The following is a 13264-nucleotide window of genomic DNA, read 5'->3' as shown; positions in this document are numbered from 1 at the left end:
GACTTTGTGGCAGATCCATAATACCATATTTACCCAACTATAAGACGACCCTGAATATAAGATGACCCACTAAGAAGTCTCCTTGAGAAAAATTTATTTTTAACATATTCAGACCAGTCAGAATTACAAAATGTATTATGGACAAAATGTCTGCCTAAAATGTTGGCATTGTACCTATTCTAAACGTAGGCCATTGATTGATGGTGTACATTAGAGAAATAAAATAAGCCAAGAGAAATGGTTTATAGTAATTTTTACCTTCACTACCTTCTTTGTTTACTAAGCCTTTTGTCTGGGTTTCCATTATTTTTAATCATCACCCTCATCCTAATAGCACAGCTGTGAAATATACATCTCTTTTGTCCCAAATATTTGGCTGTTCCTTTTGAATATGTCCCAATTTCTTTGCTTGTGGTTACATTGTGGCCTGAGAATGCAGCTATTTTTTGTTGAATACGTATTGAACTATGCTTCTAAACTGACATGAGAATGTTACAATATTTCTCAGTTCCAAACATATTGTCTGCCCACTGCTCTCTCATTAGCTGCATGGAACCAGCTGCTGACACACTCCCTTCCATTCCCATCATACCACATGGTGAGTGTTGACAATACTGTTGCAAGAAACATGTAAGTAGGCCACTGACCCCTATGTAGACTTTTACTGTCACCTGCAGAAATGTGTACTATTATTGTGTACTTGTGTGATTTTAAAATCAATTCAAATGCATTAATGAAAACTGCAGTTTAGACATGGTAGATGTTCATAAAAATCCAAAGTATGCCATTCCCTTGGTTGGCAGCACGATGAAATTTGCTGCCCACTCACACATCCCAGTTCTCAGCCAAGCTGGTATCACTGTTCCCCCTCCAACCCTTCCGTAGTGCTGTGCTTGAACATCTGTGAAACGGACTGCAATATCCTATGTGGCACAGGTCATTTATAAGAACACCAACTAATACATAAATAAAAGACCACAATCATGACTGAGTCCAATTCTCAAACATTCACTTGTCCTGTAATGTAGTCTACCCCTACTATCTCCACGGTGGGTCTTGCCGCCTGTAATTTATTCTATATGTTGTTTGGCATATGGATATGATAGGAATGCTTTTAGGAATAAAGCACTAATTTATAAAACATTGTATTTGAACTAAACAGGGATGTACAATTTTTCATATCCATTGTCATCCTCTGAAATATTGTTTTCATTGTCAGCTAAAGCATAAAGAACGTAGGCGACAAAGCTTGTGCTTTTGAATTTAACTGTACCATATTTAGAAGTCACAACTGCAGTGCCAATGTGAAATCTTGTGATGCAAAGTGATAAGGCAAGATCTGATGAGTTATAATAAGGAACAAATTGCATTTTGGGAACCAATACATAGTGTCAAAAACGGGTAAATGAGGATGAGATTACATTTTCTCCTTTGTGAACTGTATGATATAAAGTACTTTGGTGTACTGCACTGAAATAGTTTGTTCCTTCTCAATCTCCTTTCTTCTGACTGTATAATTTGAAATGACGTTTTAGTGGTAATGTCGAAGTCAAGCAGGGTGTATAGGTCCTATACAGTATCAAATTAAAATATAAGTTGCTTTAATGTTACAATATAATTTAATTCACATTAAAATACAATATAGTAATTACATATTTAAGTACATTATTTGATGGAGTCAGAGCAGTCACTTTACAAAAGTACATGATGTAGTTACCATGGTTTATTGTGATTGCACAGTTCGTAATTTGAGTATTGCCAAACAAATACAGAATATATTACATTAAAAATGATCTTATCTGAAAAGCTTCCTACAGGGCACAGATTAAGTTCTGCACAAGTTTTGCCCATTCAGTAATTTTCTACCGATGTTGTTATGAAATACATTCACAGAGTAATTGTATACACAAGTCTTGGCGAGGTTTGTTGGGTATGTGCCTTAAAGAATATATTGTTTTTCCCAAATTAGCCTCTTTTTACAGCTCACTTTTGTTGTTCAACTATATTTGAAATTGACAAGATAAATGGTGACAATTATTATTATCAGTTAGGCAGTTGACACTTATTTTTTTTCTTGATTTATATTAGTTCTGCTTAAAAAGTAGTGAGAGTTGAGCTCTAAAACATTAGTAAGCATCTTCATTTTAAATCAGCTTTATATACACAAGAAGCTGCAAGCACTACCACTTTCCACTGCCTCATGAAAACAGTAATATAAGGACAGATATACGAGGGGGGATGAAATACAATTGGGATTTTTGTTCCTGAATATCAACAGTTGGCAGGACTGGCCCCGCACTTCTGCTATGCTTAGGCGGGACCGTTAGAAGTGAGGAGAACTTGCTGTTAGATATTTCTCACCGTTTTGTCAGTAACGCTCACAATGTCTGAGCAACAGGTGCACCCTTCCATTGCGCAACGTATAATTATCAAATTTCTTGCTCGTGAAGGAGTTACAGTGGTGGAAATTTGCCAAGGATTGACTGCACAGTTTGTTGATAAAACATTATCAAGGACGCCTGTGTTTACCTGTCATGAGAAGTTCAAGGAAGGACAAGAACAAGTGGACAGTCAGCAACATGATTGCCGTCCTAGGTCTAGCATTACAGACAAAAACATTTGCGCGGTTAAAGACATTGTTGACGATGATCGACGGGAGAGAGTATGAGAAATTGCACAAAGTTGGTCTCAGTTATGCGAGCTGTCAAGCAATCACCACAAATGACCTACAGTTCCGTAAAGTGTGTTCCAGATGAATCCCTAAACTTTTGACTGAAGATCTGAAGTTGAGACGTTTGGAGGTCTGTCAGAGGCTTACAGCAAGGTTTGCGGAAGAAGGTGATGCATTTTTAAGTCACTGCGACAAAACATGGTTTCACCATTACACTCCAGAATCCAAACAAACCAGTAAGGGGTGGTGGAGGAAAGAGGAAGCAGCATCAGTGAAAGACAAGACTCGAATCTCAGCTGGCAAGGTTCTTTCGATTGAAAGATCAGCGAGGCATTTTGCTGATTGATTTTTTGCATGAGCGATGCACAATCAATGCTGCTTACTACTGCAAACTGTTGAACAAGGCAGCGAGAGCTGCATATTGTCGCAAAAGACAAGACCAGTCGATTCGGCAGGTCATCCTCCTCCACGACACTGCACAACCCCGTACTGCAGCTCTAACTGTCTCCAAGCTACAGGAAATGCACTGGACTAAGCCTGATCATCCTCCTTAGAGCCCGGACTTATCACCCTGCGATTTCCATTCATTTGCACTGCTTAAAGAAGCTCTAGGAGGGCGACGATTTGAAGATGATGAGAGTGTGGAAGGCTTCGTGCGCAACTGGCTGGTGACACGACCAAGTCCTTTTTGTGATGAGGGCATCAAAAATCTGCCAATACGCTGGGACAAATGCATTTCCAAAGCAGGAGGCTATGTGGAATAATTATAATTGCTTTGAGTTTTTCAATAAATGAATTTAAATAAAAAATCCCGCTTATATTTTATATTTTATCTGGCCTCGTATTATTGAAAGTATAACTCTGTCCATAAATTTTTCATGTTTTGTAGAACTAAAGAGACCTAAGGAGAATTCATGGCTTTTATGTGAAGACTACTGAACTTCATTTTGGTTTTGGAAAAGTCATTCATTTTTGCAGATATGAATAGTGTGCAATACTGCATTGTAAGTTATGTTGAGAGAAGTTTTCATGAAGACTTTAGCACTGAAGTCAATGACTGCAATTTGTTGGCAGGGAAACATATATTATAACTTCCTATTTTGTGCTTGCAATTTCCTTTATTTACTACTCCAGCTGTTCTTTTGGCAACATAGTGCAGGAGAGTGCAGTGTGAAAGGGTTTCTAAAATATTACTTGTTTTTTCTAAGTATCAGTCAGTGGTTGTTCATTTTCTGTGAGGTAGAAAATCTTATTGTAGTGGCATAAATAACAGTGCAGTTGTCCTCAACTATATATTAAATGGAACAGCTCTTGTATCTTAGAAAGTTCTGTCTATGAATCAATTTAACAGTTGTAGTGACTAGTCATACTGCATGAGTGCATTGCATCCATGGAGATCTTAGGATCTCAGTGACACATGAAAATATTTTGTAACTCCCTTCCCTCAGGGGGAGGGGGGGGGGGGGGACCGCTGTTCATTATTCACATATTCTTCATTATAAGGAAGAGAGTTATGGTGGTTCCTGAGTGGATTAACTCGAAAAATAATTTTTTTAAATAACTGTGATTTATAAATTAATGGCAGTATGAACATAATTAGAACATAGCTCTGAAAGTACTCCAGTTGTTTTCCTGATGTAGTACTAGAGTAAGAAGTCAGATAAAAATTACAAAATTGCTGTATTTGATATTACTAACATAGCTTGCAGCTTCTCGTTTTTGCTGTGTGTCAGTTCTGGTTGTATCTAGCTTCACTGCATTCTAAGCAGTTGTTTTATATAAATCAGACAATGGAATAAACTGTAGAGAGGAAACATTAAATCTCTCTCTCTCTCTCTCTCTCTCTCTCTCTCTCAACAACACATACGGATCTTTATCTTCTGTTGTTAGACGGAAGAAGGTATTGATAGCGAGTATGAGTTAGATTCATGTACTTGAGTTAAGGAAATGGTACTTCAGACATTGCTTGAGAGAGCTGCGCGGGAAAGAATGGATCAGATGAATTGGATGAATTATATTCAAATTCCAGTGAACTAATCGTGAGCTGCGGGCTAAGCTACAAGGTAGGTCAGAAATGAAAGCTAAAATCTGAAAATTACTAAATACAGCCTCATAAGGAAGATAATATGGAGAAAAAACTTTTTTACCTTACTGACGCCTGTATATATTTCCTTCGCAGGGTGATAAGTCCGGGCTCTAAGGAGGATGATCAGGCTTTGTTTCTGTCTCCTCAAAAATTTTTGTATAGAATGATTGGGGAACTCGAGATGCAACATTTGTTTACCTATTAGGTCATCTGTCAACAGTGTTACAACAGTTACTGAGTGAATGTGTCTCCCTCATCACTGTGCAGGTAAAAAAAAAAAAATAAAGTAAAAATTCAGGTTGAGGACTGCTTTTACAGATCTTGATTCTTTGAATTCTGTGTCAGGAGAAAAAGGGTATTACTAATAATAAGTTGAAGGAAAGTTAAAGATGAGAACAAATGATTAAATATCATTAGAGAATTTTTCTGTTCCTCAACATATGCAAAAGTCACAAGTCATAAATAAAGTTTTATCATCACATAAACCTCATGAAATCTGACATCATTCACTGAAGCTTGCAGATCTTCTATCTTGTATAAATTCAACCATTTAACATTCAATATATTTCCTTTCCCTGGTTTGATTACTTTAACAGCTGTTAGCAACAATGACCTTTACAATAAAACCAATGAAAACCAGCATTACATGGGTGTGTTCAGATGAACTAAGCTGTAACAATTGTCTTTTTTTCTTTAATAGTTCATAGTACAGTTCATCCAAAGTATAACATATGTATGTGTCTGTATGTTCAGCCGATTGCTAAATTACATCCTTTTTGTTGTAGAAATAAATGTCATCTGATCTAAAAACAGAACCTGTCTGATAATTGTCCGATCTAAATACACAACCTGGTCACTAATCTTGTATATCAAAAAGGTTTTAGAAGTAACACATGCTGTTCTAGAAATTGTGCAACAATTACAATTTGTAGGAAGAAACCATTTGAGTAACTGAAATAGTGAGGTGCATACAAACATTCAGTGCAAAGTCTACAAATGATGTTGTTGCAAGTTACGTTACAAATATAAAACGGTGTAAAATATAGTCAAATAAAGTGTCAGCCTATGAACAGAAATCTACTACTAAAACTACAAAACTAAGCTGCCACTTGAATACATAGTACTTTATTGAGATTCTCTCTATTCATGGCAGTAAGCCATCAAATCACAGACTCATAAAACAAATAAAAAATCATAATACTTTTAATAATATCAGGTGCTACTTACAACATATGGCAAAACACACACACACACACACACACACACACACACACACACCCTGTATCGAAAGCGAAGTTATCTTTTTCACCCATTTTTATTTATATAAAGTACATTGTGCCAGAGCCGAGAATAGTTGCTGGCATTGACTCTTGTCATTGAGAGTAGGTGTGACATTAAGTATATTACTGCTCATGATTGTGGGAAGACATATTAGATTTCATTATAAAAATATACTTTTGACATAAGTTATTACTTTTGAGTGTCATTATAAAGTTTGAGGAAGAAAAGTGTAGTGAGGAACATTATGAAACTGATGGGGAAACTTTTAATGGAGGAAAACTCTGCCCTCTAATAGGTAGTGATGCCTACTAGAACGAAGTCTTATAAAAGCATCTCAGTGGAAGACTTGTAATTTTTTTTAATGTTAAGTCTTACTCTCTCAACAACGTATGATTTTCTTTACTTTTCTGAATTTAATTGTCGTGTAGGTATCACAGTTGGATGCCTTCATCTAATTTCTTTGTTAGATTTTGATTCCTTAACGAAGGTAGCAGATACTTATTTTTATGAACATAACAAGGAAAAATCCCTTTCACAGTGATCTGAAAGTGGCACATCAATTAGGCTTAAAACAATTTTACCCTTGTATAATGGTTGTATACATTTATGGAATGTTACATTAGCAAAACAGTCGCTACTAAAGAAACTTTTGTAAGGTGTACATATCAATAACATTGCATGTGAGTCTTTCTGAATGGTAGGAAAATAATTTCATTCAATTTCAGATAATTATAATAAGCAGAAAAAAAGCCAAAGGTGTAGTAAATATAAAATTAGTTCTTAATTACAAATGACTAGATTACATGCGAGTTACATTTCTGCAACTTAGTACTGTGTACATTATTGGTCCCAATAACAGCATTTGCAGGAGAGAGAGGAAAAAAAACTTAGAGTTAGGAAGTGTCAGCACTGGGTTACAGTCATGCCACCTACTCCTGTCATACGGGTAAGTTCTTCACCCCATTCAGGAGAGTCATCCACTTCACTTGCTTTACAACAAGGACAGCAACATAAAGCTCTTAACTGAGATGTTACCCTATGTTGGTTGCAAATCACAACATAAACAACAAGTGGTCCCAGGAGTGCATTGACCACAACATAACAATAGAATAGAGCATCATATGGCAAGCGTGATAGGCCCTTGAAGAGCCAGCTGATACAGAGAACCAGAAATAGCTGGACGAACATCTCAAAGCTGAAAGAGATAAGAAAGACATAGGTGCAGGTACTAAATGTATGTTCTCTATGAACTATTATATACATCTGTACTAAAAAGGCAGAGTTTTGCATTATAATCAAATTGTAAACTGGTTTCAAAATGAAACACAGTGAGCTAACTTTATTTAATTTGCTGCATAACATTTTTTCTACTGCCATTCAAAGAAGAGTTTGATTGTATGCTAAAAATAACAGTACTACTTTGGACTGAAATCAATGTGCCCACTACTAGAAGTGTGTTTCGTATATCACTAGTTATCCGTTTACAATGATTAGCCAACTTTTTGTCATATTGCTGAGATTACTTATATCTTCCTAACAAATAATATGTGTGACTCACTACTTCCATTGTTATGTTTTCTTTCATTTCTATTTTTCATCCCCCACTTTAATTTTAAATGTGTAGAATTTTTTATTTAGCATTACAGCTGTAAACATGCTCGGCTGGAACTAAATTCTAAAGTTCTTTTGCATTCAGTGAACTTTCATCTAAGCAGAAAAAGAATTGGCCAGCTTAAACAGGTGTGAACTCACACATGTGAATATGAGATGCAGGCTCATTTTCAGGCAGGAATGAACAGAAAAATGCTGAACATTTATACTGGGTAAAGTTCAGTTCAACCCTATCTTGTAACTGCAGCTATCTTTTTACCAATGTATCAGAATGCAATCCATGCCCCAGCTTCGCTGTGCTATAGTTCCTTTTCTCTCCTAGGGGTCCAAGGAGGCACCTCCCAGAGGAAGGTAGATTATTTAATCACAGTGCATGGGTTGTTATTTAAGTTGAATCTCTTACACTTGGATTGAGTGAGATAGTACAGTAGTTAAGATCCTGGACTCATATTCGGGAGATTGCATTTCAAATTCCTACCTAGCCTTCCTGATATGTGATTCCTATTGTTTCTGTAAGCACATGTGCTGAATATTAGGATATTTCTTCCAAAAATGGTAGTCATCATCAGTGACCTCAATGTTTACAAGACACTGAATTCTAAACTATGCTTCATCTTTTATTTTTTGCAAGTACTCTTCCAAGAAGTTTCATTGAATTTTTTACTCCAAATTAATACTCCAGTGGCAGTAAAAGATTTTCTCAAATAAGAAACCTGAATATGTGGTTAAATAATTCAGTCTTCTACATCTGCACAATTTCAGGGGATGCTACGTGGAATGTGGAAGAGGAGCAGGTGTAAGGTGTAGGTAGTGTCTTGAAAGTGTCAGTTTGTGAGATAGTATCTCCTTGATGATTGAGTTGAAAACGAATTGCCCATGAAACGTAGATATTTGGATTAGATTCCACAGTTTTTGGCCCACCATGAGTGTTCAGCTTACAAAATAAGGAACAGATTTCATTGTTAAACCTAGAAACCTGGAAAGGGAACATTTTATTGGAGTTTTTGATCTAAGAAGGCATGTCTTCCTGACATAAATCTGGATACAGAGCATAAAAAAAGTAAACCTACCCTATTAGGCCTTATACTGATACTGTTGGAGGTGGTATGCCATGGCCTTCCACCGACTTGTAAACTGACTTACCCAGTAAATTTTTTGGGGAGGTGTGTGGGGATGTGGTGGGAATGACCTACACTTTAACATGGTATTTGTACTCTTGTCACCCACTTGGGGACTGAGAATATTTGTCCTTAATAATTGTTTACCATTTCCATTCTCTGCAGATCTGAGCAAGAAATGTAAGAAGAAATCTCTGGTGTGTGGCAGTTTGAGTACTAGATTTGACAATATAAATTTTATAGATGTCAGCATTAATAAATGCACTGTCATAAAAAAAAAACTGGTAAACTTGTAACTAGTTTGTGTAGGGCAGTCAAAAATAAGAACAATTTCCATTTTTCAAGATACAAGGGGACTTCAAATATTAAGTTCAACATTATTGTGGCAGAGCAAGTAACTTTTATTGAATGCTGCACTACACTTCAAAGTGACACACATTCCATTATTTTTAAACAGTTTCAATAAACATCAGTTGGAACATTTTACCAATTGTTCAATTCCTCAATGATAGAAATCTGTGCCTTGGTGATGGAGTCATTCAAGAACTGGTGTGTGAACATCCTCATAGTTGGGAAGTCTCTCTTGCTGGATGCGACGCTGCATTTGGTCCATGTGCCATCAGAATTTCACAGTGAATCTGTGTGCAATCTAGATGTTTTGCCCCTAGGAATTGTACTGTCTCACGTATTTCAACTGTGTAGCATGCCGTTTCACTCACACACAGTGGTGCATCTCTGATCTGTACTACAGTGGAACTGTCTCTGTATGAAACCTGGAACATCTTACATCTTCTGACCGTGTACCACTCTTGCTGCACTATGGTCTTAGCATGTGACGACATGTTTAACATATTTTCTGAAGTGCCTGCATATGTGTGAATATGTGTACACAGCCATACCATAAATAATGTAACTACATTTGATGTTGGACTTATATTAAATCTCAACCAATGAGTAAGAGATCCTAACTGGACAGTGGAAATGGGGAATGGCTTCTTCTATCTCGCCTAAGGAATTGTACAATGAACTCAAATGTAATTTCATAATTCTAAGGTCTCCAATTTCTGTGATATTTGCTGTTATTTTGGGCATGTTTTCACTTGTTACATCGCTATTTGGGGAGTATCTCTAGAGTTAGTCTCAGGTTATCTGTACCACCCACCCACCCACCCACCCCCCCCCCCCCACACACACATATATATATATATATATACACACACACAAAGATGATGTGACTTACCGAACGAAAGCGCTGGCAGGTCGATAGACACACAGACAAACACAAACATGCACACAAAATTCAAGCTTTCGCAACAAACTGTTGCCTCATCAGGAAAGAGGGAAGGAGAGGGGAATGACGAAAGGATGTGGGTTTTAAGGGAGAGTGTAAGGAGTCATTCCATTCCCGGGAGCGGAAAGACTTACCTTAGGGGGAAAAAAGGACGGGTATACACTCGCACGCACACACACATCCATTCGCACATACACAGACACAAGCAGCTTGAATTTTGTGTGTATGTTTGTGTTTGTCTGTGTGTCTATCGACCTGCCAGCGCTTTCGTTCGGTAAGTCACATCATCTTTGTTTTTAGATATATTTTTCCCACGTGGAATGTTTCCCTCTATTATATATATATATATATATATATATATATATATATATATATATATATATATATATATATATATATATTAGAGGGAAACATTCCACGTGGGAAAAAAATATCTAAAAACAAAGATGATGTGACTTACTGAACGAAAGCGCTGGCACGTCGATAGACACACAGACAAACACAAACATGCACACAAAATTCAAGCTTTCGCAACAAACTGTTGCCTCATCAGGAAAGAGGGAAGGAGAGGGAAAGACGAAAGGATGAAAGGATGAAAGGATGTGGGTTTTAAGGGAGAGGGTAAGGAGTCATTCCAATCCTGGGAGCGGAAAGACTTACCTTAGGGGGAAAAAATGATGGGTATACACTCGCACACACACACATATCCATCCACACACATACACACACAAGCAGACATCTCACAAGCAGACATATTTAAAGACAAAGAGTTTGGGCAGAGATGTCAGTCGAGGCGGAAGTGAAGAGGTAAAGATGATGTTGAATGACAGGTGAGGTATGAGTGGCGGCAACTTGAAATTAGCGGAGATTGAGGCCTGGTGGGTAACGGGAAGAGAGGATATATTGAAGAGCAAGTTCCCATCTCCGGAGTTCGGATAGGTTGGTGTTAGTGGGAAGTATCCAGATAACCCGGACGGTGTAACACTGGGCCAAGATGTGCTGGCCGTGCACCAAGGCATGTTTAGCCACAGGGTGATCCTCATTACCAACAAACACTGTCTGCCTGTGTCCATTCATGCGAATGGACAGTTTGTTGCTGGTCATTCCCACATAGAATGCATCACAGTGTAGGCAGGTCAGTTGGTAAATCACGTGGGTGTTTTCACATGTGGCTCTGCCTTTGATCGTGTACACCTTCCGGGTTACAGGACTGGAGTAGGTGGCGGTGGGAGGGTGCATGGGACAGGTTTTACACCGGTGGCGGTTACAAGGATAGGAGCCAGAGGGTAGGGAAGGTGGTTTGGGGATTTCATAGGGATGAACTAACAGGTTACTAAGGTTAGGTGGACGGCGGAAAGACACTCTTGGTGGAGTGGGGAGGATTTCATGAAGGATGGATCTCATTTCAGGGCAGGATTTGAGGAAGTCGTATCCCTGCTGGAGAGCCACATTCAGAGTCTGGTCCAGTCCCGGAAAGTATCCTGTCACAAGTGGGGCACTTTTGTGGTTCTTCTGTGGGGGATTCTGGGTTCGAGGGGATGAGGAAGTGGCATGTTTACCCGCAGGGGATGAGGAAGTGGCTCTGGTTATTTGCTTCTGTACCAGGTTATTTGCTTCTGTACCAGGTCGGGAGGGTAGTTGCGGGATGCAAAAGCTGTTTTCAGGTTGTTGGTGTAATGGTTCAGGGATTGGGGATTGGAGCAGATTCGTTTGCCACGAAGACCTAAGCTGTAGGGAAGGGACCATTTGATTATGACAGCTGCCACCCATTCTCCTTCCCTCTTTCCTGATGAAGCAACCGTGGGTTGCGAAAGCTTGATATTTGTGTGTGTGTTTGTGTGTTTTTTATTGTGCCTATCTACCAGCGCTTTCCCATTTGGTAAGTCACAGCATTTTTTTTGTTATATATTTTTCCCATGTTTCAGCTGCTGGCTGTGATATTAAATGCTTAAATGCGTTCACACATTCTATTATTGTGAAGAATATATATAAGCATTTAATATCACAGCCAGCAGCTGACTGTACTTGATGATCACTGATGTTAAAAATCTGTAACAAATGTCAAATAGGTTAAAGAAGTGTAATCTTTTTATGAAGGCTGTGCCACTTTGAAGCATTAGTGTGGATGCTGGTTGTAACTACCATGTTCTTCCTTCCTTATGAGCAGTTTAAGGACAGGTTATATTTTCCAAACCACCAACATATATCACTAATAACTGACACATCCACCAGTCATATTAACAGGGCTTTCACACATTCTATTATTGTGAAGAATGATGCAGGTTTAGTTTGCAGAATGTATCTGGGAAAGGGGTAAAGATATCAAGAAAATTTTCAAGGCTGTTAGAGATCAGTATAGTAGGAATATATTGTAAGAATTTATGCAGTCTGCTGTGAGAGCCATCTTGGAATCCTCAGCTGGGTTTTGGTCTGCTGGTGACAGCAAAATAATAGTAAAGAAACCATTTTTTTGTTCTTTTTTTGGGGCGGGGGCGGGGGGGGGGGGGGGGTCGAGGAATACCATTGAACTAATGGTGCCTCCATAAGTCCCATCAAGCACACTGTAGACCAAATCAAATGCAAAAAGAATCATCTGGTTTGCTCCAATGGCCTAAGCAGGAGGAAATGTGTAATATTCATACTTTGACTGAGTACTGTAGGATAGTGACACCAACACAAATCCTTCTGTTGGTTATACAAATGTTTCCTAGCCCAAGGGCTATCCAAAACAGTTTTTATCACCAATAGAACCTTAGGTATGAGCACTGATAAATCTCATTTCTTTGCACAGCATTTTGGAACATGCTGGTAAGCATACTGTCACATTTTATCATATTCTGTCTGTTTACTGGAAATTTAGCAACAATATTTAAGGAAACAGAAAACAGTTAAGTGTGATATGTGAAAATAATTCATTACCTATATTTCATTTTATGATGTATTCTTCCATATGTTGACATCCTGCTAATTGCATGACCTGTTGTTACATAGAAGTAAATGTTCACTAGGATGGTGAATCCAACTGCTGTGAAAATTACAGACACACCGAGCCATCCTGTAAAAATAAAGCAAGCATGAGTGATGTACAATAAAATCTGAATAACAATAGTACAATTGTAAGCATTTGCAGCAGATGGGCCAATTGATATCACCTACTTAAAGCTATGTGCTTAGTATGAAATAACTGATAGTTTCTTTCGTCTGGT

At 38.0% G+C, this 13264-nt stretch overlaps 2 protein-coding genes across 4 annotated transcripts in view; one reads left to right on the top strand and one right to left on the bottom strand.

Annotated features, from left to right (window-relative positions):
* Positions 1-13264, top strand: part of LOC126257794 (RNA helicase aquarius) — a 368203-nt gene that overhangs the window by 97927 nt on the left and 257012 nt on the right. The window lies entirely within an intron of this gene.
* LOC126257820 (probable G-protein coupled receptor Mth-like 5) overlaps positions 1-13264 on the bottom strand; it is a 128256-nt gene that overhangs the window by 97634 nt on the left and 17358 nt on the right. For 2 of the 3 annotated variants that reach the window (XM_049955593.1, XM_049955594.1), the window contains exon 4: positions 12978-13113. In XM_049955593.1, coding sequence (XP_049811550.1) covers positions 12978-13113 — 136 coding nt within the window. Of the gene's footprint in view, positions 1-1666; positions 7234-12977; positions 13114-13264 lie in introns of those variants that run through there. The other variant, XM_049955592.1, reaches the window with a different exon arrangement.

The sequence above is a fragment of the Schistocerca nitens genome, chromosome 1 (assembly GCF_023898315.1).
Source record: "Schistocerca nitens isolate TAMUIC-IGC-003100 chromosome 1, iqSchNite1.1, whole genome shotgun sequence".
In the NCBI taxonomy this organism is placed as follows: Eukaryota; Metazoa; Arthropoda; class Insecta; order Orthoptera; family Acrididae; genus Schistocerca; species Schistocerca nitens.
Note: the sequence above shows the minus strand (reverse complement) of the source record. Positions and strands in the feature narration are given on the sequence as shown.